The sequence below is a fragment of the Corylus avellana genome, chromosome 5 (genome assembly GCF_965113065.1).
Source record: "Corylus avellana chromosome 5, dhCorAvel1.hap1.2, whole genome shotgun sequence".
In the NCBI taxonomy this organism is placed as follows: domain Eukaryota; kingdom Viridiplantae; phylum Streptophyta; class Magnoliopsida; order Fagales; family Betulaceae; genus Corylus; species Corylus avellana.
Window position 1 is genome coordinate 2,140,342 of NC_142494.1, and position 27,315 is coordinate 2,167,656.

Genomic DNA, 27,315 nt, shown 5'->3' on the forward strand with positions numbered 1-27,315 from the left:
TCACGCTATATAAATGTTAAGGAAAATGAAAATAAAATTTCACTTTAAAACTTAACAAAATGCTTTTCTCTATCACAAGAAAACAAGAAAATCCCATTCACATACAAAAAAAAAAAAATCATTACAAAACAAAATTTTTTTCATTTTTTCATACTAAACATTCTTACTTTTTCATTTTTTATACACATTCTTACTTTTTTTTTTTAACATCAATTAATTTTTGCTATAATTCGTGTTCATTAAAACCCCAAAAATCCTTCCCAAACGAACACTTCAATTCTTTTTTAGGTTCTTCTCTTATCTTCTTACTTTTCAAAATCACAATTGGATCAGTGCGGCTATATGATTTCCACACATGAGCTTCACGGATCTAATGATAATTTTGAAAAGTGAGAAGACACAAGAAGAGCGGGAAGAAAATCTATAACACATGTCTTCTCACAACAACAAAAATTGCCTCTACACGCTCAATGGTTGATATACTAACTAATTTTAATAAAACAGTAAATGACTCGAATAGGATTCTGGACCATTTATGGTCAATTTTTTTTTTTTTTTTTTTTTTTTTTTTTTTTTTTAATTTATTCAAATAAGGGAAAATAGGTTACATGGATCGAACAACAACGGGGTGGGTACCCTGACAACAAACCCAAATGAAAAAATACAGTACATAATCATAGACAGTAACAAAGTATTGGCAATGATTTCATTTATGATCCCATAGGAACCATAAACAAGCCGAAACTTTTCAAGTGCCCGCACAAGGCGGTGAGTAATGGCAAAAGAACTCAATAAAGAGTCTCAAGCGATAATAACAATAACCACCGTTAAGTGATTGTTGCATGGAAAGTACTGCAAGACTCTCCTTCTCAAGATCAAATCACATTATGGGTGGGAGATAATAACCCACAAAAAAACAAGAAAAACAGCAACATAAAATGAAAAGTACATCAAATCAACAGAAAAACTACAACAATACAACCACCCAAAACAGCGGCACCGGCGGATGAGAGGCTTTGGTGGTATCTGATGGGCACGTGGACGACTGGATGGGGTACATTTATAGTCAAAATTTAATATTGTATCTAACCATATAATAAATATATAAGTACGATGGATCAAAAATTTTAAATTATTTGACATTATTTACCCATTTAATTGTAATAACCATAAATCCTCCTCACTATGGAATGATTTAAGTGAAAGGCAAATGACGACAGGTCCGTCGCTATAATAAATTTGACAATACAATCGCTCAGAAGAGAATAATAAAAAAAAAACAAAAAACAAAAGACTTAAATATATAATCATCCTGTTGGTGCCATCGCGCATGCATGCATGCATTAGTGGATGATGATGGATGATGATGTGTCATCCACCTTCTTCACCCTAACATCCCAACTCTCTCTCTCTGTCTCTCTCTTTCTCTCACACACAGCTTCTAGGGTTTCTCTACCTGCACTCTCCCAAATCCAAACTCTGCATCTCACTTCCCTAAAACCCCACAAAACCCCTGCAATTTCCACCATAGGTCTATCCATTTCCCTCACATTCTCCCCCAATTAAGCTTCGTGCACACCAAACCCCAAAAGTTTCCATTTTTGGCTAAGCTGAGCTGAGCTAGGCTAAGCTAAGCTTCCCAACCGCACCATTCATGGCCAAGACCAAACCTGGCAAGAAGGACCTCGACTCTTACACCATCAAAGGCACCAACAAAGTCGTCAGACGTACTCTCTCTCTCTCTCTCTCTCTCTCTGGGAAAAACCCGTAATTTATTTTCCTAGTTTAAGCTAAAAAAGACTCAAATTTGCTTTTTCAATTTTTTTTTTTTTTTTTTTTTTTTTTTTTTTTGTTTATACTAAAACCCCAAAAACTCAATTTCATGCCCAACTCTGGTTTTGGTTGTTCCTGTCCAGAAAACCTAGAATTTGCTTTTTAATTTTAGGCTCTAAAAACTCAGAATCTCTGTTCTTATATTTGTTTATGAAACCCCAATAAAATTTCAAGCTTCTGCGGCTTTGGCGCTTCTGTCTATCAAAACCCAGAATTTGCTTTTTAATTTTACGCTCTAAAAACCCAGAATTTCTCAATTCTAATATTTGTTTCTGAAGACCCAAATCGTTGTCTTTTCTAATGGTTTTGGAAACCCAGTTGTTGTTGTTGCTTTGGATTGCTTTAATGTTGGGTTAATTTTGTGGCTATTTTGCAGCTGGTGATTGCGTGTTGATGCGACCATCGGACTCCGATAAGCCTCCGTACGTGGCGCGTGTGGAGAGGATCGAAGCGGATCACCGAAACAACGTGAAGGTTAGGATCCGATGGTATTATCGACCCGAAGAGTCGATTGGAGGGCGGAGACAGTTCCACGGGGCCAAGGAGCTGTTTCTATCTGACCACTATGATGTGCAGAGTGCGCACACTATTGAGGGCAAGTGTATAGTCCACTCTTTCAAGAACTACACTAAGCTTGAGAATGTTGGAGCAGAGGATTACTTTTGTAGGTTTGAGTACAAGGCTGCCACTGGTGGGTTCACGCCGGACCGTGTGGCCGTGTGAGTTTCTGGGGTTTGTGTGGTTTTTTGAGTGCTTTTAATGAAATTCGGACTGCTTTTGATTGGTTTACGAATTATTGTTTCTCTGTTTTGTGTGTTTTGAGTGTCTTTGTTTATTGCTGCTGGAAGTAATGTTCTGGTTTTTGGCCTTTGGTTTTGAAGGTATTGCAAGTGTGAGATGCCATATAACCCAGACGACCTAATGGTGCAGTGTGAGGGATGCAAGGACTGGTAAGTTAGTTGCATGTTGTTCCTTTGTTTTCTGCTGAATGGTGGCTTGTAGTATGTGTGCTTTTTTGTCGCTTTTCTAAATAAATTATGTTTGCTTTTGTTGCTGAATTTATCTCTAATGAAGGTCCGTTGGCGCAAAAATTGAAGTGGTTGCTTGTGGTTGATTACATTTTTGTGGCTTTATCACGTAAAAATTGTAAATGAGTGTGTAGTCACTTATGCTTGAAATGCTTCATCTTGTGTTGTTCTTGGACAAGGTGATCATTTTGGAAACTGTACTATTTCCACTTATTTGCTGATCGACTGAGTCATCCTTGTTATTATGCTTGAAATGTTTATCACTTCTATTTTTGAAGGCATTCTTTTTTAGGCGGGTGTTTGGACATTGCCAAGGAAGACATAATTTCTAGTACCATGTGAACCAGTGTGTGGAGAGGTGATTTTTGTTGAAAATTTTCTTTTTCTGTTCATCTATTGCAGACAACATATTGGAAATCTGCCCAAAATCTGCTTTTGTTTTGATAGCGAACGCTTTGAGCTCCACATATATCTGGTAGGATCAATGAAGCATGTTGAATGTTTCATGATACAGTTTGTTTGTTTTGATTGATCATTTGCAAAGTGGTGCATTCTTCTTGCTGATGGTTTTAACAATCTACTAATGTTATCAGAGCAAGTTGTTCAGTGTAACTCTAGTTGGGTTGCAATTGCGTAGAATTTTGCTTCTATCGGAATTAAAAGGTAAAATATTTAAAGTAAATTGGCAGGATTTATTAGTTTTGTTTAGGCAGAACATCTGTCCTGGCTGAGTTAAAGAGCTCTGTACATTAGGGTTTTTTTTGGCAGTTTTTTTAACTTTACCATGTCCTGGTGTCTATATACATGGTAAGCTGTTATATGATTGAGATTCATTTGATTTTCCTGATTTAGTTTTCTCCCATCACATTGCTTTACACTCGGTTTAGTTTGTTGGGACTTCATGTAATCAATTCCTGTTGCCCCTCCCTGCTTTCCATTTTAGTCCCATTAAGGCTTGAAGTGAACTTATCAAAAAAAAAAAAAGGCTTGAAGTGACTTCTTGTGGATAAATAATCTGCATTTTTTGCGTAAGGTCATTTACTGGTTTATTAAGTTTGGAGATATCTTAAAGGATGTTACTCCTTTTGCTGCTCAGAAGACGTTGCCCTGAGAAATTGGAGATATATAAGCACACCTTTTACCTTGCACTTAGCATGGAGAGCATATCTTTGTTGACTATGAAATCTGTGTTGTATCAATTGGAACTTTGTGCTTTCTTCCTCAGTAAGATGTGAGTAGTGCTATGTGCGAATGATGCTAGTTTTTTGTATTGTGTATTCAGTTTGTTGTTGGTTTGACTTTAAACTTTGTGGAATTTGATATGAGTAGTGAATCATGAGTAAGTATCAATAGTTTGGTTATACTTTTGACATGTACATAAGCAAATTTTAGATCAACCAGAATGAAGTGAAAGAAAATCTTTATAAAACTTTGAGAGAAAATCATATCTATTGCATACTTCAAAAAGTTTGAATTAGAACGTGAGTATGTGAGTTGGTTGTGGATATTTTTTTAAGTGACTTTAAAAGGATTTGCTAGAAATAAGTGGAATAAAGGCATATAGGATTCCATAATTCATAAGCTTGGATGAAACTCTTGCCGTTTTAACTATACTTTTAAACTTGCTGTTGTAACATTGTCCCATTTACTCTAAATTTTCAGACCTTACCTTACTGTCAGTTATATGGTATAAGTGAAAAAAAGAAGAAGAAAAGAAATAAAAGCTAAGTAAGGGATACTGGAATCAGTTATTAATTCATATGGTGGGTTTTCATATTAACAAAAGCAACAGTGAGAACTCTAGGAAGTCCGTCTGAAGGTCTGTTATTTTTGGGTATGGAATTCGTCAAAAACCCAATGAGTTGTATAAGTGAAATGACGTGTTATCTTTCAATTGACACTGAGGGTGTTAGGTGGTATGCTTTTTCTTTTTTCATATCCATGTAAAAATAATAAGAATTATCCTGTTTTACTTATCAAAAACGAAAGAAAAAATAATCATGTTTTCCATATCTCATATATTACTCTATTGCAGGTTTCATCCTTCTTGTATGGGTATGACCATTGAAGAAGCAAAAAAATTGGAACACTTTTTGTGCTCGGAGTGTTCATCTGATGATGATGCCAAAAGATCCTTGAATGCATTCCCGGTATCACCATCTGTTGAGGCTAAGGTGAGAACACTTGTGTCCTCTCTGTCACTGTGTGTGTATGTTGTCATCTAGTTAAATGCCAATTGTGTTGTTCTAGATTGATTCTGTTGGTCTTGCCAGTTAGTAAATGATATGCCCCAAGTGAATGCTGGTCAAAGCTGCTCATGGTTATTTTTTGGCCAACTGATCTTCCAGTTCAAAGATTTGGTCTGTTCACTTCTCTTGGAAGTGATCACAAGAAATGCCATGAAAGTTGTGTTCCATTGTTCCTAATTCTCGCTGGAGCTCATTGTGAAATTGAATTACATATCAACAATTGTTACCTTTGAGGATGTTGGGTACATCATATTTTCCATTCTTGAGATTTTATGACTCTAAATGCTAACTATCATTAAAGAATGTAAGGCCAAGCTGCATTAATGAAGTCTTGAAATCAAGCTAAGTTACATTTCATTGTTGAAGTTGTGAGACCTTGGAGGATGCATATTAATGGTGGAAAGTTGGAGCAAGTTTCAATCTGAAAATTGAATACAATATGTAGATTTAAGGGCTGATGTATACTGAAGTAATTTAATACTTAGTGTTTTTGTTCCTTCCGTGCCAGTGTACATTTTAGATTTAGAGTTGACATGGAAAAGGATGCAATCGTGAAGTTGCAATGTCCATTAGGTTCTAATTTCTTAAGTTCTGTGTTTTGACTGTGTCAGAAGTATCTTAATGTGTGAATGATAATCAATGTAAATTTTGAGTTGAAAGTTAAGAAAATGAGTTTCTCAAATGCTGTTTGAAGCACTATGAAATCATTCTTTTCCTTGAGGCATCATTGAGAATGTTCATACAAGAGATTAATATGGTTCAGCTCATGCCCTTGGTGGTTCTAATGATTCAATCAAGGACCATCTTTTTTAACTTTTAATGAACCTCTCGCAAATGTTTATGCTAGGTCGAGCCAAAGCGCAGGAAGAGATGACTGATCGTGATGCATAACGGGGAGGTACTCATTTCTTGCTCGCCTCCAGTATTGTTGTTGTTGTTGTTGTTGTGTGACGTGGAATTGTACAGTGCAGAGAAGATACTGTGCTTGCACAAACCAAAAGGCTTTTCTTATTTTACCATGTTCAAATGTTTGTATGTGTGCTAGAATTAGGAGATGACTATTTTTTGTGATCTTTAATGTCCTCAAGAGTGCAAAATGTGCAAAAAGCGCCTGAATCTTATTTAAGCGCAGAACACACAAGAACACAACATAAATTTAGGCGAAACATTGGCTCTGTTGTGATGTCCTTATTGCTGGCATTATTTCCGTTATCTGTATGTTTGCCACCACAACTGCAGTAGCCTTTTATTACCCCTTTATGATCTTTGTTGATGGGCAAAGAAGATAGAAGAGGAATGGGGTGGGATGTGTTTCCCCTAAGATCAATCGAATGTTGAAAATCTTTTGAAAAGAACTCTGCAGACTTGGGTTTTCTTCTTTTTTTTTTTTTTCCTATGTTCTCTCGATTCTTGAAGTTTTCAGGCACTGCCTCGATCCTTAGGCAGGCTGCCAGTAGAACTGATGGTTGTCATGAATAGGACTAAAAGCTTGGTGAGTGTAGTTGCAAAGTGACGGGAAAAACCCATCTGGCATAATGAAGTGGGTTTGCTCCCCCACATCTACTGATGCCACTGGGTTGACCTGACTTTCTGGTGGAGCTGGGTTCTGTTGAATCAATCTGTCCTTCCTCTGGTTGATTTTCAAAACTCTGAAGTCCTACTCCCAACGGTTGAATTGTTATGAAGAATTGAAGATTCACATAAATGCACCTACTACCTTTTCGGCTGGAAGATCATTCCCAGAAAACTTGAGACCATCAGGAGTGTTCTGCACTTCCTTACAAGCAAACTTGTATCGTACAATTGGCATTTTATATGATTTTTTTTTTTGTGTTTTTGTTTTTTATTTTTTGTAGTTGTACATTATAGAGTTATCAAGGAGGTTCGGGATATCATTGCATATGCAATAAAGAAAATGTTTCTCATTACTGGCAAACGATGTGGATAATGCTGTCCTTTCATAGTAATGTTAGACCTAATACTGGATTACAACTCTTGTATCTACAACTTGTAACCACATGTAATGTTAGCAAGTTGTTAAAAAGTTGTCAATCAGTTGTAGGTCTGTTCCAACACAACAGTTTGATATGGAGTTAATGAGTAAATACTCTTTACACTCACTTATCACATTTTTTACGACTAATTTAACATGTTATATATATAAAAGAAACTAATTAAAACATGTCACTTTAGCTAGTGTGATATGAGTATGAAGAGTAATATTATTTGGAGTTAATGTAAGTGACATGCTAATTGTGATAGCTAAAACGATGTGTTAGATTTGGTGTACCTCAAACATATCATAAGCTGGCAGAATCCATTCTGAGGCCTCGGTGACAATGTAGGATTTGGGACTTTACACATGAAGGTTTAAATTTTTGCTATCACAAGAAACTTCAGCATCCCTCTGCTTTATCCGGCTAAGTGTGTTGCTTGAGTCACTCAGATGCGATTCACTTTTTCCATGTGATTTTTTTTTCGAGAAATGATAAAGGCACGACTTTGGCCTAACTTTTTCTTGATGTGGTCATATTTTATAAGAAATAAAAAAAATTTCGTAAGTAATAACATTTAATGTTGTCTTTTTTTTATTTGGTATTTAAAAAAAAAAAAAAAAATTGTCCTTTTTATGCGATCATTTTTATGAATTTTTTTTTTTTTAAAAAAAAACCAAATAAAAAAAGGACACATTGGATGTTTTTGCTTTAGAATTTATTTATTTTATTTTTATAAAAAAAGAGAAAAGTTGTGTCAAAGTTTTGTCTTTATTATGCCTCTTTCTTTTCTAGCTCATATTAAGTTGGTTGGCTTTAAAACCACTCTAACCGTTAAAAAAAAAAAAAGATAAAAGTGAAATGGAACAAGAGGTCCATCCCTTGGCATTTCCGCTTTTCCCATTTTCCTAAGAAAGCCACGTAGAAATTCATAAGAAAGTAAAGAGATTGAAGTGGAGAAAGAGAGACAAAATTACATGGTTCTTTTTCACTATCAAGTCAAACTGATAAACGGAGCAGTGAGGAGATGGGAATCCATTAAATTTGCACTTTTGTAGAACTTTTCTAACTTTCCATGAAGAGGAGGGAGTAATGGAGCATAGGATGATATGATTGGGACTATCTTTCAATCAATAATGAGGAGTTGGTTGGTTGAGGGTTAGGATACCAACACACTGAAGCAAGGGATGTTTATTTCATAAATTGAATCTAAAGAATTGTTGACTAAGCAATGCCTATATACCTTTTAGGTTTTGACATGGTCGTGTGCACCATGACTTTCTACAAGACTCAGTTGGATTCAACTTTAATCATCGAATGTATGGAGCACGGCATGACTCAGTCCCTATCGTCAACTCGATGGGTCTTAAAGCTTTAAATCTTATGCAAAATTTTCAATGCATTTGTAACTCTCCAGTCTTACCTTAAGAAGATGTTTATTTATGTGTGTTAAGTCTCATATTAATTTCTTATTAGATGAGACCAATTGTTATAAGTGATTTTAAGAATGAGGAGTTCGTTGGTTGAGGGTTAGGATACCAACACATTGAAGCAAGGGATGTTTATTTCATAAATTGAATCTAAAGAATTGTTGACTAAGCAATGCCAATATACCTTTTAGGTTTTGACATAGTCATGTGCACCATGACTTTCTACAAGACTCAGCTGGATTCAACTTTAATCATTGAATGTATGGAGCACGGTATGACTAAGTCCCTATCATCAACTCGACGGGTCTTAAAGCTTTAAATCTTATGCAAAATTTTTGATGCACTTGTAACTCTCTAGTCTTACCCTGAGAAGACGTTTATTTATGTGCTTTAAGTCTCATATGGATTTCTTACTAGATGAGACCGAGTGTTATAAGTGATTTTAAGAAGCTCAAATTGTTACTTAACTAATTATTTTAGAATGATAGTATAGAGATGCTAACCGCTTCGTAGGCCGTTACGACACCATAAAAGAGAAATCATGTTAACATCAAAAGTAAGGATAAATAAAACCCATTGATAAAGTTTATATATTACAATCCATTTCCTATAGATGATTTTGAAGAAATATTTATAATAATTGATATATTATAGTTTAGAGTTATCACATAATGACTCTAAGTAGAGAAGGGATGGCCTTGCGGTCGCAACCATTCCTCTCCTCCACTAAAGGTAGCCACACAATAGGGATGAATGTAGAGATTAGTATGAATAGGGGTTAATGGCCAAAAATTTTAGTGGGTAGGGGTCAATAGGCAATTTTTTTTTTTTTTTTGTTTTTTTTCTTATGTTGTGGGGGAGGGGGGCATGGCCTATACCGGCCCCTATTCCTCCATTCCTGCACACAACCTTTTTTTTTTTTTTTTTTTAATAATAAATAAGGCTTTACATAGTGTTCTCAAAATAATCAAACACATTCTCAAATCTAAACTCGTCAAAACTTTTTTTTTTTTTTTCAAACAAAAAACATAAAAAAAATTAACCAAATACGTTAACAAATCTAACCATTTGGTTGTCCAAAAATCAAATGCATACCATATTACTAAAAAAACAGTTTAAGACAAATATGCATGTGGGCTTCAACCCTATACTAAGATTAAGAAAAATATATGGCTTTGTTTGTTAATGTGTTTTAAGGGTTTTTTTATTTTATTTTTTGGTTTGAAAAAAAATTCTGATGTCACGGGAAGGAAGGCAAAACCTATTTTTTGTAATTTTAAGAGCATTTTGTGTTTCGGGTTTTTTTTTATTAATATTTAAAAAACAAAAAACACAATTTTAACAAATAGCAAAATATTTGAGGACATCAAAAATTAATGTACCCAATCTGTTGGGATTAGGAGACTACATAAAACTTTCTCAACTCCCTCAATCCCACTTCACTTGCCTAGTCAACCCAAAAGACCCAATCCACAGGCAACAGACACAGTGGAACCCACACCCATCTGCAATATGTGATGCCATTGGGTCCATTTTGCATCCCCATGATCACTAGTCTCACATCAACACATGAACATTTTCAAATGGGGACATAGAGGGAATTTTATAAAAAAAACCTTAGGTCTTGCCCTTGTTGACATTTACCAAACACAATTTGAAACTCTGTTTTGCAATTTCCCATGTTTGCTTTCCTCTTTCATTTTTCACCATCGAAGTGCAAAAATAAGCTAAGCCAAGGCTGCACAGAAGAGCTTTGCTATAATTTTGAGAGGCATTCTCCAATTTTTCTATTCTTAGTTTTGTTTTTTCTTTTTTTGTACCTCTCTCTCTCTCTCTCTCTAGCTTGAATTAGGGTTTATGAGTTGGAAAAGATCACTTTTTTCAGCTTAGATTTTCTTGGGGAAACTCGGATTTTTTTTTTCCTCGTTTTTCTCGCACTTTCTTGGATCTCTTCAACCATGTCGTCAATGTAAGTGATTCCCTCTTCGCTATCTCTTCAATTACTTAGCGGCCCACTCTCTGTTCTTCAATCCCAAATGTTCTAACTTTGATTCTGCTTTGCAATTTTGAATTCTTAAGCTTCACATGCACAGACCCATTTAGGTATTAGTTTCTGATTAGGGTTTTGCTTCTTTCTTTTCTTCTGGTTGCCCATTTTCAAATTCCTGTGTTTTATATTCATTAATTATGAGAAATGCCTATGTTTTGAGCTATTTCTAGGTATAAAGTTTGGCTATTGTTTAGGAAATTTGGGATTGAGGTTAGGGTTTTAGGGTTTTGTAGATATGATCAAACAGATATTGGGTAAACTACCTCGAAAACCCTCAAAATCATCGCATAATGACTCGAACAATGACGGAGGGGTCAATGCCCTTTCTTCGTTGAACTCTTTTTCTGTTAATAGCTCGAAACCCACTCCAGCTTCTTCGAAATCTTCAAATAATGGGAGTCTTGCCTCTCACTCTACACCTGTAAACAAATCGAATCAAGGGAAAAAATCAGCAACCGTTGCGGCCCAAGTGGGTCCTGTGTTGGCTTCTTCGGTGGTATATGAGGCTTTGCCGAGTTTTCGAGATGTTTCGAGCTCGGAAAAGCAGAACCTCTTTATCAGGAAACTGAATATGTGTGCTGTTCTCTTCGATTTCAATGATTCTGCAAAGAATCTTAAAGAGAAGGATGTCAAGCGGCAAACTTTGGTGGAGCTCGTTGATTATGCTTCAGCGGTAACTTCGAAGTTCAATGAGGTGGCAATGCAGGCGATCACGAAGATGGTGGCAGCCAATTTGTTTCGAACACTCCCATCTCCAAATCATGATGGTAAAGTTCCAGAAATGTATGACCCAGAAGAGGAGGAACCGACCATGGATCCTGCTTGGCCTCATCTTCAGATAGTGTATGAATTTTTATTAAGATTTGTAGGTTCACCGGAGACAGATGCCAAACTTGCTAAAAGATATATCGACCATTCGTTTGTGTTGAGATTGCTTGAGTTGTTTGATTCTGAGGACCAGAGAGAGAGGGATTACTTAAAAACGATTCTCCACCGCATTTATGGGAAGTTTATGGTGCATCGACCATTCATTAGGAAAGCTATCAACAATATCTTCTATCGTTTCATTTTTGAGACAGAAAAGCACAATGGGATCGCAGAATTGCTTGAAATATTGGGCAGTATAATTAATGGATTTGCTTTGCCTTTGAAGGAAGAGCACAAGCTGTTCCTTATCCGCGCTTTGATTCCCCTTCATAAGCCAAAGTGTGTATCTTTGTACCATCAGCAACTTTCATATTGCATTACTCAGTTTGTGGAGAAAGATGCCAAGCTTGCTGATACTGTGATTCGTGGTCTTTTAAAGTATTGGCCCATAACTAATAGTTCAAAGGAGGTTATGTTCCTTGGTGAATTGGAGGAGGTTCTTGAAGCCACACAGGGAGCAGAGTTCCAGCGCTGCATGGTCCCGCTATTCCGTCAAATTGGTCGCTGCCTCAACAGCTCACATTTTCAGGTGCTGGTTTTAGGATCTTTCTAGATTTCTCTATCTCCAGCATACAGATCATCAGCGTTGGCATCCCTTTTCATTCATCCTTTCTGCCCTTTATTTTGTTTTATAATTTAAATTTCTCTTATATTGGGTCCTTATTCTTCATGGAAATTTAATTGCTGTCGCAATAAGACTGGGATTCTGAATTGTGGTTTTGGCTTTTTCACTTTCATACCAGTTGGTTTTGTCAGTTGTATGTGTTAAAGCTTGAGTCTTTGATGTTTTATTTTGAATTTTCCTTTTATGAATCTGTGGATATTCAATATCTTAGATGTGGGATAAAGTTTTTGTTTATGGTTTTTTTGAGAATCTCCTCATTTTATGGATAATGAGGAGATTCTTTTGGCGTGGAATGTATGTATTAAGATGGTCAAAAGTCTTCAGATAATTTTTAATGTATGTGAAGATTTAAAATGCGACATCTATTAAATATGGTAAGAATTGAAGTCCTTTTAATCTGGTATAACATGATCTCTGAATGTAAGAATTTCATCACAGATTCCCAGTACCTATCTACATTTGCATTAAACTTTATTCTGTAAAGGAGTCCCCCTTTCCCTCCATGCCTTTGACGATGTGAGGATAATTATTTTCATATATATACTTGGCCATTTCCCATCAAGTTTGAGTGTGCTTGAAATACTATGGCTGTGTTCTAAATTCTTGAAAATGTCTTCTTCTTACATTTTCTTTTGAGAAATAGTTTCTGTAGCATTTACATCTTTTTTGCAAGGGCACTCACAGTCATTTCTACTTTTTTTAAACCGTGGCACTGATTTTGTTGGGTAAATGGCATTGCTGGTATGTCCTAGAAACGGCACATCTCCGGATAGAAGGTTTTTGTTTTGAGAAGGCCTCTCTCTACTATAGATGCATCGGTGATGCTTTGCTTGAACCCAATCCCCCTGCTCCGGGTGCTAATATTTTCTTATTGTGATACAACCCATATAACCCAAAGATTTTGTGTGGAATTTCAGTTTTGTATATTATTTGGAACAAAAATGGAAAGGCTGGCCTTCCGTAATGAGGACTTGTGTGTATATAGCAAGTGCAAATTGTGTTTTATGCCATGAATGGTACTTTCCATTTAAACTCTTTCTTATAGCTGCAATATTCAGTCTATATTGTGCCAATGAGCTCTAGCTCAAATAATGTTTCCTCTCATAAAATTAATTGAGGGTGAGGTCATGGATTCAAGACCAAAGGGTAGATGTCTAACTTACCAACTAGAAAGTAAAAAAAAAATTATTCAACCACCATTAGGTCATAGAAGGTTTTGAGGTGGGGTCTGTTTGTTAATTAATGCTTTTTAGAGGGTGTTTTTTTGGTTTTTGTTTGAAAAAGTGTTATAATATGACATAAAGGTGAAAATAATTCTGAGTGTTTTGTATTTTTGGTTGTTTGTTAATGTTTTTATGTTGAAAACAAAAAACAAAAGGGAGAATAAAAAGCGTTAACAACAAGGTCAATTGGTGGCTGATTGATGTTAGAAAGAGTGGCCAATATATTATGGCAATGAAATGTATTTTTTTCATTTTCTGCAGTGAGAATGATGGATGTTTTAAGGACAGAGAGAGGACGCGGGGGAAATTTTATCTTTGTTCTATGAAACTTTGTATGTATGGACGGCGGCATATATGTCTCATTGGTCGATTTAGTTATAGTGACTTCTATGTTTGTTTTGCCCGTGTTAGTTAAGTAGTTCCTTTTGTATACTTCCTATGTATTTAGGGCACCTTACGCTTTTTAATGAGATTGGTTTATTACTTGTCTAAAAAAAAAAAAAAAAAATTAAATTGAAAATAAGTAGAAAGGAAAGCTATTTAATTTGCAGAAATCACATGCATTTGCCCGCTACTCTACAGATTAATCCCAATTAGAAATTTGTACTTGATCCCTAAATTGACGATCATTATTTTTTGGAGCTTCACTTTTTTGTACTTACTGTAATTGCTTCGCTTGTTCCCCTTTTTGGTGGTTGATTTAATTCTACAAAAGATAAAAGACCCCCTCAAACAGTGTGTATGTCAAACATCATTAAGATATTACTGGATAGATGTTTTAACTGGTTTTCTCTGGCAGGTTGCTGAACGTGCATTGTTTTTGTGGAACAACGATCACATAAGAAATTTAATCACACAGAACCGTAATGTGATTCTGCCTATAATTTTGCCAGCTTTGGAGAGAAATACACGGAGTCACTGGAACCAAGCTGTTCAGAGTTTGACATTGAATGTGAGGAAAATATTCTCGGATGAAGATCAAGCACTCTTTGATGAGTGCTTGGTCAAATTCCAAGAAAATGAAGTCAAGGAGAGGGAGTCGCAGGAGAAGCGGGAATCAACCTGGAAGCGATTGGAAGATGTTGCAGCCTCTAAGTTTATAAGCAGTGAGGCCGTGCTTGTCTCAAGATCTATCTCTTCTACTGCCGTTGCTACTAGCCCAAAGCCCCGGGCTACTGCAGGTAGTTGAGCCACAGGACATGCATGTTGCTAGAGTTCATCTTTCTCAGCTATAGTTGAACAAAGCGAGTGGGCGGAACTCAGTTGGCGCAATCTAGGGTTTTTTGGCATCGCTTCCCTTGCGTTTCTTATTAAAGTATAACTGCTGAGAAGGAAAAGTGAAAGTTGGGTTTTGATGATATTCTGGTTGGTCTTTTTGGGTTCTTGGCTCATTCCTTCTATCCTCTTCAGCATGGAGGTGTTTGTGTATCATAAGGGATTTGGTCAATTGACGTAGTTGTTCGGATTCCTACCTGATTAATATTTTACTGTGCTATGATGCAAAACATGGTTCTTTTTGTGCTATAAGCCTGTGTATTTTGTAGTCTGAGTTCTGTTTATGTCAAACGTATATATCATCGTTCTTTCGAAAATTTTAATGTACTGTGTCCTATGGTTGGCGGAAAAATTGTCATGGTGGATTGGTTTTAATACAAATTGCATGACCTAGTTGTTGTTATGTCTGTGCCTTCTGTGGATCTCAGAGACTGCCGTAATGTATCCAGATGCTACTCTTTACACTTGTTTTACACTAGCTAATGTGACTTGTTTTAAGTAGTTTTTTCATGCCAGTTACTTAAAACACGCTACATCAATCAGTATAAAATGAATGTAAAGAGTAGCATTAAAAATAACTTATTTTTAATAGAAGGAATTGTTCCTGGATGGAGCTCTGTTTTGGAGGATGTTTGTATATACCTTCTGCCAGACTACTTTCAGAAGTGCTGCCATTATCAACTTATTACTAGGTTGAAGCTTTTAATGGTTGGGCGTGACTCAGTAATTACTATCCCTTCCATCACCACCTCCTGCGCTGCCTTTATTCCTACTTGCAGAATTTCACTCCTTTCATAGTATTAGATACCATTTTTTGCATGAAAACCAAAAGTAAATTCACCAAACTCTTGTATTGCTGATTCCAACTTAATGCACTGCAACTCGTAAGTTGTGTCATTGTATCATGCAGGGCAATTGGTTTTCATAAGTAACTATTCTTTTAAGGGCTTCTAATTTTTAACATGCTTTGCAAATTTGATATGTAATTAGTAGATTAAGGTTGGTGAATTTAACCCGTTTAATTAAATGAGTTGGGTTATGGTATCTATATTTTATATTCATGTATCGACATGATCCGAACCCTACACACAACGTGACAGTAAGATTGACAATTTTTGATACAACCTATAAACTATCCATGAACTCAACTCAAAATTAACGAATTAAGGTTGATGGGTCTAACCCATTTAATTAAATGAGTCATATTAGAATTGACCTATATAACTTTATATCCCTGTTTCGATACGATCCAAACCCGACATGTGTATACAAATTATCATTCCTACTCGTTCATTGCGATCATGTAGGCAATTGGTTTCCATAAGTAACTAGTTTTTTGATGGGAAGTCATTTGATACATTCAGTACCACACAATAAACTGGTCTCAAACCAACTTTTTGATCCAATATACATTAATTCAACTAAAACGGTTAAAATAGACAAGACGATACCTAGCAAGGGAAAGACTATTAATCCATATGTCTTGACATGATGGACCCTTAATCATCGCCATATGCTCTGAAAGAGTAACGCTCTTGGTATGGACCATTGAACCAGAGGTCTGCCTCAAACCACTTTGGGTAACGAACAAGGTCTCCGGCAACAAATTGCATGAACTTCTTGCTCCCTTCAGGAACTACTCTCACCTCCCCTTCCTCAATGTAAACCAATTGGTCCACCTGCCAGTCCCAGGGCAACTTGCACTTGCTGGTCTTCCACATTGACCATCTTGAAACCCCGAGCTCCACCAGCCGCTGCTGTGACACTTTCCGTTCCACCCTCACATTGTACAATTCCTCAAGAGGTTTCTCTACTCGCATTGCCTTTATACCCTGACATCGCCCAATATCTCTGCTCAACTTTCTACAATCTCTGCTGATGCTGTTGACAGAGAAGCAACTGAAGCTTGAGGGCATGGTCAGGCTTGCCATGCCTATGCTGCCCTGCTCAAGATGGCCAAGTTGCGAGAGAGCAAAATATTAGAGGAATTTCAGAGCAGTTAATAACATTGTGATTTATACTCAACCAAAAAAAAAAAAAAAGAAACATTGTGCTTTATATTACTACACAAAAAATGACTATTGGCATCTGTATTCCCTTCTGGTGCCAACTGCCAAGACAGTAAGAATGAATCATAAGCTATCACTTGAGCATGATGATACAATACAACACAATTCCATGTAAAGAAATGTTATTTAGTAGATTGCTATACGACTAAGATGATGTGGCAGTGAAAATCTGCATTTCGATAAGGTCATGTCATCGCAGTTATATGGTAGTCGTATAACAATCTACTAAATAGCACCACTCTTCCAAATATATCCCCTGCTAGGCATAACTTCACTCTGATAATAATATCATTGATTATACACTTCTCCTTTCTAGTTTATCTGCACATTTCATATCTTACTCCACTGAACTTAAATTATAGGCACATGTTATGTTTCTCTCATGTCATTTATTAGCATATGCTCTATGCATTCCAACTACGGATTGTTCATTGCATCTTAAAATGCATAAAATATAAGCACAGATGGTGATTGATGACGGAAAAGTCACGAGGAACATCCTCAACCTCAATTCATTCACATCTTCAAAGACTTGAATACGCATATAAAATTAAATCTACCTCTGGCTTATGCCTATATCCAAAAGTTAGTATTGCCATTGATGTAACTTAAGATGAAAAAATGGCGCATTGATTGACAATACCTTATAGAGAAGCTTTTTGCTTTTTAACAAAAAAGCAAAAAGCATTAACAAGCAACTCCAAACACAAAACACCTTTATGCTACAACAAAACACTTTTTCAACAAAAAGAAAAAAAAAAAAAAAACCCTTCTAAAAAGTTTTATCAATTGAACCTGATATCTCCAAGCGCAGTTGTCCTCATAAATTTTCTTAAACAGTATTAATCTAAAACTACTCAAGCATTCTACATGATTACTAGAGGGTTCATATTTTAAGAAGACCCTCACAGTCCATTACTATTTACTTCTGATTTCAAATTTCAACCATTAGAAAGAGTCAGCAAGGTCGGCAAAAAAACAAAAGAAAAAAAGATATGGACTTGAATTCAAGAATTAACAAACTCCCTTTGGCTGCTAAGAAAATGTAGAAAATGGGTGGAATCAAAACTAGGTTTTCTCACTATGTGAGACACAAGAAAACAAAAACCACTACACAACACAAGAAAGCCTAAAAGAACCATTTTGAGGGGTTCAGATTTTCCAATTTTCAGAACCCAACACAAAATGCTAAGAAAAAAAAAAAAAGATTCAGACTTTGATTTAATGTCCTTTCTCTTCTCCGGTTCTCCCCCATTTTCCCAGTAACCAAGCAGAAAGTCGAAGAAAACACAAACAGAACAAACACCATATTGGTAACAAAGACGATCATAAAACAAAACACAACAAAACAAAGAGTAAGAAAATCGTGGGTGTGTTTTACCTGTTGAATATAATAGTCTGCAGATTCCAAGACCAAGAGCGAGACACTGAGGAGTGAGGAGCGATGACTAAAACCCTGAATCCAAGGTTTTATCCAATTGTTCAAGTGAACTCTTGTTACGTCACCTGTCGGTGACCTTTCTACTTCTCACCCGCATGTAGCCTTGGACTGGGAACCGATCGTCTCGGTTACCTTATCTATTTTCACCGTAACTGAAGAAATCTTAGAGTTTATTCTTCTGTCTTTTTTTTTTTTTTTTAGTGTAAAGATGATGGCATTAAATTTGTGATTTATTATCGTTAAATTTTGATCATATAATAATTTTAAAAATTACTTCATTTATAGAGGGAGAGGGAGAAAAAAGACGCTTCTAGAATTACTTCCGAAAAAATGGGAAGAGACAGACAGTTTTGGCCGTTAACGTGTCGCGTTATGGTACGCATGCATCTTGAGCTTCAAGCCTTCAAACGATAAAATGAGAGGAAATGAGGGAAAAGAGAGGAATTTGCTTTGGCTTAATAATTTAGAACTCATGGTGTTGCTTCAGCTTCGACCCACTAATGGGTTCTCCCAGTACCCACTGGTGAGTCCATTAGTCCAAAGACGAGGCAATAGAGCTTCAAGAAACCTGAGCGTTATGGCACAGTCTATTCCCTCCAGAACCCAGGTACCCTTTTCTCAAAAATTCTCAGATATACAATTTAATTTTAGTGAAAAATGCAAACTCAGTCCAGTAGGTGGTGGTCGGACCACCACAAATTGGGTAGAGGAGGTAGCTGAATGATCCCAAGGATTTGCGGTGGTTCCGGGTTCGGCAACGGTTTCAGTCAAAATTTCAAAGGGTAGTTCGATATGGGGAGTTAGTTTTAAACCATAGGATGCTTATTGTAAATTGGTGCAACCACATTAACTGATTTTACATTTCTTCCTTAATTCTATGCCAATGTAATATGCGAGTGTTTGTGTTTTATTTGTGTAGAAAATAATGGAGAGTATTGCAGTTAGTGGTGAAGTTGGTGGTGCTGGTGGGGCATACTCATATAATGCCTTAAAGAGGTTGGACCAGCTTTGGTCTAGTATTTGCTCTGCTCAGACAGGTGGAGTTATTTCATACATCACAGATTTTCTCCCCTGGTTTATACTGTGAATTCCTATAAATGTGCAGTCAATTCTTTGAATCTTAGGTAACTTTCACATATGAATTTTGCAGTTGTGCCAGAACCCCAGCAAATAGTTACGAGTACTCGTGGTATGTTTAGCCATTCTGGCGCGGATGGCAAAGCAGTAGATACATTTGATGTGTTAGTTTGTGGAGGTACTTTGGGAATCTTTATTGCCACAGCCTTGAGTTTTAAAGGTCTTCGAGTAGGAGTGGTGGAGAGAAATATCCTAAAGGGGGTATGTATTGTACTGTGGATTAATTGTAACGATAATTTTTGACATAGAGAATTGCTCTTAGATGATCAGTTGTTGTGAGAGTGGTAATCAATGTTTTGATGTTCATTCAGAGGGAACAAGAATGGAATATCTCGAGAAAAGAGCTCCTTGAGCTTGTAGAAGCTGGAATTCTTGTAGAGGAAAATATTGAAGAAGCGACTGCTGTGAAATTTAATCCTGTAAGTTTTGAACTTCACAAATTGATGAACTTGAAGTCCAATTCACGTTGGGCCATATGAATTATGCGATAGACGTGGACAATTCAGTTTTTTTCTTTGACTCCTCCAACTAGGAATGGATTTTGTTAACAAGACGATCCTTAGGCCATGCTTGCCTTGAATGATATCTCACAAGCAAAGAGTTTTTATATAAGCACTCTATATATTGGTGAAGTTCACCTATGTAGTGACTTTATGCATGCTATTTGATTTGTAGGGGGCTCTTCCCTTCCTACAGTTGGCATGTCAAACACTAGGCAACATGGCACATATTCATATGCTTACAAAAGAGTCCATTACTAGGTGTTAAACAATGCATTGCTTGCCATTTTTGTTGCAGCCTATTAAACAATCATTACTCTTGTCATAATAGTTCTATGATTTATCATCGTACAAAAACAAACTCAAACATGGATACAGTTAGTCCCAAAAAAACAGATGCAAAGGATTTTGGATGCTCAGTTTGGGCATCTATAGCTTTCAACTATGCTGAAACACAAATACACTTGCATAAAGATTTATGTCCATATTCACTGGTCATAGTGCATAACTGGAGGTGTGAGTGTGGTAACTTATCAATCAAGAACATTAGCAGTTGAAAAGGCAATTTCTGAAAATGTAACTTCCAATACAAGGATATATTAAATGTTGGACTTTCCTTGAACCATGATCAGAGGAGGACCCTAACTTTTTCAGCAAAAAGGGTGCTTGACTTGTGTTACCAAGCACAGATTTTTGTTAAGGAATTTCACATGTCCAAAAATTCTTATAGCAATTTGAATAAGGCCAGATACTACCCAACTGTCAACTCTGTCTTGTGTCCTCTTTGGTTCTGATGCTATCCTAATTATTTCTACCATTTCTTTTGGCATTCCATGAATGCGCAGAACAGATGTGGATTTGAGGGGAAAGGTGAGATCTGGGTTGAAGACATTCTTAATCTTGGTGTCTCGTGAGTTGTCTTATTTTCTTTTCTACATTGCTTTTAACTATTTATTATATTGAAAATCTAACTGGAATTCTAGGATTTCCTAATGTTCTAAATGCTTCAATCTGATTCTCAGTTTGGTTTATGTTATATCTCCAGTGATTAAGGAAATTGATAATGTTATTACAAGAGGATGGGCCTTGTCCCAGCAACTCGTTCATAGTACTGATTTTCAGTTTTCTATCATTATAGACCTGCAAAGCTTATAGAGATTGTGAAGAAACGTTTTATTTCCCTTGGTGGAGTCATCTTGGAAGGTTACAGTGTCTCCAGCATTTGTATATATGATGATGCAGCAGTAAGTTTTCTGACAGTTGCAAAGTAATTTATTTAGGTGCATACCTTAAATCTGATTAGACCCATTAACATTTCATCATGATAATAAGCTGCTATGAGACACCATATTTCTATGACATGATATGACATGTCCCAACTTTAGTGTTGTGAGATGAGATGTCTACATGGAAGAGTGGGAAGACTAGAACTAATATATCAGATTTGGGGATAGTTTGGAAACCATGTGGTAGAATAGTGGGTCTTGGTTCGAACATGGGTAAAGAAGTCCAATTATGATATGATGTTAAGTTTTTCCAGTTTAACGTGTTAAGGTTCCATGGATCAAATTTTGTATGAGTTTTGATCTCATCCATGAACTGAGACATGGCTTTCAATATGCCAAAAAACAGGGTCACAAGACTACTTTTGAAACTAAAGCATACCCACAAAACGAAATGGAAATTGAATTTGGGTAATCAATATTCTCTGTCTATGAAGTATTAGATAACATAAATGCTTCTACCACTTTTCTGCATAGGTCTTGCAACTTGCTGAAGGAAACATTTTATCTTCTCGTCTCATCATTGACGCAATGGGGAACTTTTCCCCTGTGGTAAAACAGGTCTGGTTTCCCTTCTCCTTCATGATTGATGTGCACTTACATAGCCACCTTAAGCATATATTGGTTAGATTAATTAATATATTAACCAATATATGCGTACGTGCAAGCATGCATACATTTCTGTGTGTTGTTGAGTATAGGTAGAATAAGTAGCTATTCCTTACAGTTTAGTTTACAAAATTGTGAGAGGTCGACTAAATTACTGGATCTGATTTAACTTATGATGCAAACATTTTAACAAAAAAAAAATATCCCTTGATTTTTCCAATCCTTGCTTACTGTGATTTGGATTATTACCAACTTAGGTAATTGACACATGCCCACAATCTGGCTGGAACTGCCACTCGGTGTTGTGTATTTGATTTTACAGATAAGATGTGGGAGAAAGCCAGATGGTGTCTGCCTTGTTGTTGGATCTTGCGCTCGCGGTTTTAAGGATAACTCTACTAGTGATGTCATATATAGCAGTTCATCAGTGAAGAAGGTTGGAACCTCAGAAGCTCAATATTTTTGGGAGGTAACTCAACTTTCTAGTATATGGGTAATGTCAACATTTTGTTTTGTGACTTTAATCTCAAGGGTTCTCTGAATGTTTGTCAGGCATTTCCAGCTGGCTCAGGTCCCATGGATCGTACTACTTATATGTTCACTTATGTTGAGCCTCAACCAGGATCCCCAAAATTGGAAGAACTATTAGAACAATATTGGGATCTAATGCCACATTATCAGGTATATTTTTGATTTGCAGACAACATCTAGCATATCATGCTTCCCCGTGGTTGGTTCTATATTCCAGTAGGTGCTGGATCTTTCTTCTTCTTCTTCTTCTTTTTTTATTCTTTTATTCTTTTATTTTATTTTTTAAAATTAGGCTTGGCTCCTCCCAATAAGAAATTCTGATTCCGTCCCTATTTGAGTGGTGAATCGACTGCTAGTCAGTCAATCCATAATTGAGAATATAAGATTCTTTTCTTTTTTGTATTTTCTAAATGCATGTACTCTGAAAATCGACATGTAACAGATAGACATCGGATTTTATTTTGTCATTCTTTATTACCAATTCTTAGGAAATTCTTTCGTCTCTGAACATTATAATTGTCCACTGGTATTCCCTTCTTTAAAATTGCATACTGATTCCTTTAACAAGGTGTTACTTTCCAAAAGATCATACATATAGAGTCAGCAGCTTTTAGGATGTTATATCCCCTGCTTTCCTTTCTTTGATGCCCTCACATTGGTTTTACGAATACAATTCGAATGTCTACTTTGTAGGGAGTCTCTCTTGAGGACCTGGAGATACTGAGAGTTATATATGGCATTTTTCCTACATATCGTGATAGGTAATGATTCAAATATTGTATGAGTTGCAATATGGTTTCCTTTAATGCTGTTAGAAATATTATAGGGTATCAATGAAGACATATACTCATGTCAAAATTCTTTAGAATATGTTTCAGATTTTTTATAGATCATTATCAGTTGAAATGAGTATCATCTTTGTTTTGGTTATATTCAGAATCCTAGATCTGAGCTGCCAGACTTTTAGTAAAATCCAAGTTTTGGACTCATCATTTGTATATTTTGTAAGTAGACATTATGGCAGCAAAATTGAGCTTTGATTTGTAGGATTTCATATGGTGGATAACAGATATGTATTATGAATTCTGAAAAATGAATGGTTAGAAATAGATGTAAGCTCTATCTCTTTCTGAACTATTCATGACATGTATTGCCCCACATCCAAAGATAAATGATGTAACTTGAGGCTTTTACTTTTCACATCTGTTGTGGAATGAGTGGAAAACTTTCCCTATGGTTGTCTTAGATTAAATACACCGTTTCATATATTTGTTTATGCTTGTGTATTTTGCTTTTAATGCAAATATTCTCATATTTCTCTTAACTATAGTCATGGTTTCTTCAAACCTGACACCTTTTAATTCTTTATGGTGGCAACTTGGCTTGACAGCCCGTTGCCAGCAGCTTTTAATCGTATTTTACAGGTGGTGTACGTTATAAACTTCTAAAGCTCCAAATAGATTATGGTCTTGTAACATATGGAATGCAAGTGTCATAAAATCATTCTTTGCAGTTTGGTGATGCTAGTGGCATACAATCACCCGTTTCATTTGGTGGTTTTGGGAGCTTGACTAGGCACCTTCAGAGGCTGTCAACTGGTATATACTTTATTTACAATTCAGCAGTATATTATTGTGCCTTTTACGAGGTTCTTGAATCAATGGGGAGCTCTGATCATAAATTCGAAACTATTTCAGTGTGTTTTTCATAGCAATAAGCAAGTTTTATTAAATTTGTTTTTGGATGAATAAGCATAATTTTTACTAAATAACAAACTGAATACAACGCACTCTCCAGAATAAACTGGAACGCTGCTGCATAAACCTGCAGGTCAACTCAATCTCTACACCTCAACCAACCGGAAAACAAAAAACCAACTATTGGACCCCAAACCCACTCAGCCAACTACCAACTACCAATTATAATCAAATCCTACTAACACTTTTAAACTCACACTCTGAACCCTTCCTACATCAGACAACAAACCTACACTCATTTTACAAACACAAAACCAAAGTTTATTTACACACTGTTCGATCTTGAAACCCCATCTGCAACATAAATGATCGATTTCTTTATCTTTCCAGCTCCCATGACTCGAGTTCTAATTTCCCAATCGATCCTTTTTAAAATCTGTTCCTCGGAATTTGCTACATTTCCTTGCTGTAAATCGTCCCTTTGTTTCCATATATGATAAACTACAGCCCCAAAAGATAATATGCACAAGCTAACACTTAAGCTTTTGCCTTTTAAATCTGTAATTTCTCACGTCGTCACTTATTGCCAAATTAAAAGAGGGTCATCTACCATACATGTTCTTAACACTTTCCTCCAGATTCTCCTGCTAAAGCTGCACTGGAAAAAGAGATGGTCACTACCTTCAGTACACCCTTTGTAAAAGGTGCATAGAGCGTCGCCTTTATAACCCCACTGCAATAGCCTTTCCCCAGTAAATAAATTGTTCTTCATGGCAAGCCATAAGATAAATATATGTAAGTTTTATTACATTCACACAAGTTCTTTTCCTATGATTATAATTGGTAATTGTGATGGTTTGAACCTAAATGATTGAACTGGAACTGCTTGTTCTGACACTGGGGGTTCGGCGCGGGGGAAGACAAAACACAATCATTTCTAAGGTATCCAGACGCTGATCAAACGTGTGTACAAATGTTATTATATGTTAGAATATTAATTTAAATGATTAAGTCTAGCATTTCGTATCAAATTAAGCTTTTGGGATAATTGATGGTTTAAAATAATATCAGAGCAGAGGTTATGAGTTCAAATCCTGATTCCATAGTTTACCTCTCATTTCAATTAAATATTTTATGTTGGGCTCAACTTGTTGATGAGAAGTTTGATCTCACACGTGAGGGAAAATGTTAAAATATTAAGTTATATGATTAAGTCTACATTTTTATATCAGTTTAAGCTTTTGAGATAAATGATAGTTTAACATTATTCATATGACTTACTTAAATTCATTTCTTTTCCTGTGAACAAAGGAATATACGAAGCAATCAGTGGCAACTTTCTTGACTTGGACAGCTTGTCCCTGCTGAATCCATACATGGTTGGTGACTTGCTGTTTTTTGGCTTCATGGTTACACTATTTCTGTCATAGTTATCTGAAATTTGAATCAAAATTTATGTACTGCAGCCCAACTTACGTTCTTCATGGTTGTTTCAAAGAGCAATGTCGGCGAAGCAACAGTCTAATGTCTCACCATATTTTATTAATGAGCTCCTTCATGTCAATTTTCAGAGTATGCAGGTAAGCTTGTACTTCAATATAGCAATGTCAGAGTTTTTTTTTTGTTTCTCTGTCTCTCTGTCTCCCCTTCATTTTCTAATAAATTTATGTCTCTCTTCTTCAGAGGCTAGGCGATCCAGTTCTAAGACCATTTCTTCAGGTTATTTTCTTGTTTTATCTGTTTTGCAAATTTCTGATTTCCATCCGATTCAATAGTACTAATTGCTTCATCATAAATTATAAATAATATTATTTTTTCTGAAACACTATATTGTGACAGGATGTTGTACAGTTTGGGCCTCTTGCCCAGACCTTAGGCCTAGTCATGTTAACTAAACCTCAACTTCTTCCATCAATATTCAAGCAGGTAATTGATGAGTACATTTTTTCTCTTTTTCTTTTTCTTTTTCTCTCCAACTCGAGTGAGTCTATGACCTACCTAAACACCACAATGTAGTGTTCTGTATATGTTTTGGGATCTTGGCTTATCATTTACTGCCAGGTCTCCTATTTACTTTGATCTTCTGACAGCAATTTTTATTTATTTGTTTATTTTTTTAATTTGAATTTGAATTGAAGAAAATAATAAGAGCTTTTCTTGATTGGGATATGTTCTCAGATTCCGTATCATCTTAAGAAAACGTGTTCCCCCTCTAAATTTGAATTGGCAATGGTGAAAAAGATAGAGATATAAAAATAGAATTTAGAGAAGTTCTTCCATAGCTGGCCTGCTATACGACCCACCATCATCCAGGCTTAGAACTGGCAGTGTAACAAGGAGTGAGACAGTCCCAAAATGAACAATGTATGGTAGTGCAAAGGTATTGAATCTTTGATAGTGGTGCATAAATTGATAGATTTAGTAGATACATCTTGGTATGGTGTACAATCACTATATCTTCTTGATGAATATGCACAAAATAACTATCACCCAAAATCCATATTTTGTAAGTTTTTAGAATAAGTAGTGATTTAACATATTATCAAAGGAAAGTCTTAAGTTCGAACTTTGTCTTCTTAATTTACCTTCGGGTCTCACTTATTAAGGAGAAATTTGAGCCCACATGCGAAGAAAGTGTTAGATTATAAATTAAATGATTAAATTCGTTATTTTCTATCAACTTAAGCTTTTGGGATAAATAGTGATTTAACGGTTATGTTTTAGGTTGGTGTTCCTGTGCTTCTTGACTGGTTTGGACATTTCTTTATGTTGGGTCACTATACGTTTCTCTCAACCTTTGTTGACCCTGTCATAAGGTAATCATTTTTCCATGCTCATGTTTCCTCTCTCAGTTTAATCAAAGCATGAGTATTAAGGATTCTAGTGTTATTCCACAACCATATTGTTATTTAGGAAACTTTCTTATGTTCACATTCTTCATTATATGTATCTCCTAGACTCTTAGTAGTTGCATATTTTGCAAGACCATTGCTTGGCTCACTTCCATCCAAGATGAACTATGAGTGGAAGCGGCATCTTGAGGCTTGGAAATATGGAGCTGGTTTAGATTACAAGCCCTAAATAGTCACTTGAAGATGAATGAGAGACGGGTCTACTTGGACAGAGTATTAGTTTTTGAACAGGGATGGAAAATTCGTTGTTTACTACCAAGCTTGTACTAAATTGATCTTGACAATTAATTAAAGATATCACAGTTCTTCACCAGAGAAGTTTGTAAATTCTTTTATTTACAACTATTACATATGCCTGTAATCTGCATATTCAGTAGCTACTCCTCTGAAATGCAAATAAATAGGTTATTCATATCACTCGTACAACATCATACCCCAGAGTGGTCATCTATTCATACAACAAAAACATTTGCACCATTTTTCCCTTTTCTTCCATCTACAA

General features: G+C 35.9%; 4 protein-coding genes across 6 annotated transcripts; 3 read left to right on the forward strand and 1 right to left on the reverse strand.

Moving 5' to 3' along the window:
- The first annotated feature begins 1,338 nt into the window (after positions 1-1,338).
- LOC132180848 (chromatin remodeling protein EBS) lies at positions 1,339-7,038 on the forward strand. Of its 3 annotated transcripts, XM_059593825.2 has the most exons (6): positions 1,341-1,727; positions 2,210-2,552; positions 2,715-2,783; positions 4,897-5,035; positions 5,958-6,008; positions 6,590-7,038. In XM_059593825.2, exons 1-5 carry the CDS (start codon positions 1,655-1,657, stop codon positions 5,982-5,984), a joined length of 651 nt encoding a protein of 216 aa, XP_059449808.1. In that variant the 5' UTR covers positions 1,341-1,654; the 3' UTR covers positions 5,985-6,008; positions 6,590-7,038. The 3 variants fall into 3 exon arrangements, with proteins under 3 accessions (XP_059449809.1, XP_059449808.1, XP_059449807.1); XM_059593826.2 differs by lacking the exons at positions 5,958-6,008; positions 6,590-7,038 and adding an exon at positions 3,154-3,219 and having other exon boundaries at positions 1,339-1,727; positions 4,897-4,981; XM_059593824.2 differs by having other exon boundaries at positions 1,342-1,727; positions 5,958-7,038.
- A 3,099-nt stretch (positions 7,039-10,137) lies between these two features.
- LOC132180825 (serine/threonine protein phosphatase 2A 59 kDa regulatory subunit B' zeta isoform) lies at positions 10,138-14,957 on the forward strand. The gene is made up of 2 exons (XM_059593791.2): positions 10,138-12,040; positions 14,159-14,957. The coding sequence occupies exons 1-2, from the start codon at positions 10,820-10,822 to the stop codon at positions 14,546-14,548; spliced, it is 1,611 nt and encodes a 536-aa protein (XP_059449774.1). The 5' UTR covers positions 10,138-10,819; the 3' UTR covers positions 14,549-14,957.
- Positions 14,958-15,949: 992 nt separating this feature from the next.
- On the reverse strand, positions 15,950-18,169 carry LOC132182394 (uncharacterized). Its single transcript, XM_059595630.2, has 2 exons — positions 18,085-18,169; positions 15,950-16,577 (listed from the first exon to the last, which is right to left on the reverse strand). The coding sequence occupies exon 2, from the start codon at positions 16,563-16,565 to the stop codon at positions 16,134-16,136; it is 432 nt and encodes a 143-aa protein (XP_059451613.1). The 5' UTR covers positions 16,566-16,577; positions 18,085-18,169; the 3' UTR covers positions 15,950-16,133.
- Positions 18,170-18,499: 330 nt separating this feature from the next.
- On the forward strand, positions 18,500-27,230 carry LOC132182313 (Lycopene beta/epsilon cyclase protein). The gene is made up of 18 exons (XM_059595522.2): positions 18,500-18,751; positions 19,064-19,181; positions 19,295-19,482; positions 19,593-19,700; positions 20,627-20,691; positions 20,920-21,025; positions 21,542-21,625; positions 21,996-22,142; positions 22,226-22,354; positions 22,898-22,965; positions 23,595-23,628; positions 23,718-23,802; positions 25,213-25,280; positions 25,368-25,481; positions 25,585-25,620; positions 25,741-25,827; positions 26,626-26,717; positions 26,886-27,230. Exons 1-18 carry the CDS (start codon positions 18,560-18,562, stop codon positions 26,980-26,982), a joined length of 1,818 nt encoding a protein of 605 aa, XP_059451505.2. The 5' UTR covers positions 18,500-18,559; the 3' UTR covers positions 26,983-27,230.
- Positions 27,231-27,315: the final 85 nt, after the last annotated feature.

What these genes read in the sequence shown, in the direction of transcription:
- LOC132182394 (XM_059595630.2), bottom strand. Translation starts at nt 16,565, where the DNA reads ATGGCAAGCCTGACCATGCCCTCAAGCTTCAGTTGCTTCTCTGTCAAC.
- LOC132180825 (XM_059593791.2), top strand. Translation starts at nt 10,820, where the DNA reads ATGATCAAACAGATATTGGGTAAACTACCTCGAAAACCCTCAAAATCA. An exon ending in TCAACAGCTCACATTTTCAG is followed by an intron (nt 12,041 to 14,158) that starts GTGCTGGTTTTA and finishes TTTCTCTGGCAG; the next exon opens with GTTGCTGAACGTGCATTGTT.
- LOC132182313 (XM_059595522.2), top strand. Translation starts at nt 18,560, where the DNA reads ATGAGAGGAAATGAGGGAAAAGAGAGGAATTTGCTTTGGCTTAATAAT. An exon ending in CTGCTGTGAAATTTAATCCT is followed by an intron (nt 19,701 to 20,626) that starts GTAAGTTTTGAA and finishes ATGAATGCGCAG; the next exon opens with AACAGATGTGGATTTGAGGG. An exon ending in ATCTAATGCCACATTATCAG is followed by an intron (nt 22,355 to 22,897) that starts GTATATTTTTGA and finishes TCTACTTTGTAG; the next exon opens with GGAGTCTCTCTTGAGGACCT.
- LOC132180848 (XM_059593825.2), top strand. Translation starts at nt 1,655, where the DNA reads ATGGCCAAGACCAAACCTGGCAAGAAGGACCTCGACTCTTACACCATC. An exon ending in ACGCCGGACCGTGTGGCCGT is followed by an intron (nt 2,553 to 2,714) that starts GTGAGTTTCTGG and finishes TTGGTTTTGAAG; the next exon opens with GTATTGCAAGTGTGAGATGC. An exon ending in TGTGAGGGATGCAAGGACTG is followed by an intron (nt 2,784 to 4,896) that starts GTAAGTTAGTTG and finishes ACTCTATTGCAG; the next exon opens with GTTTCATCCTTCTTGTATGG.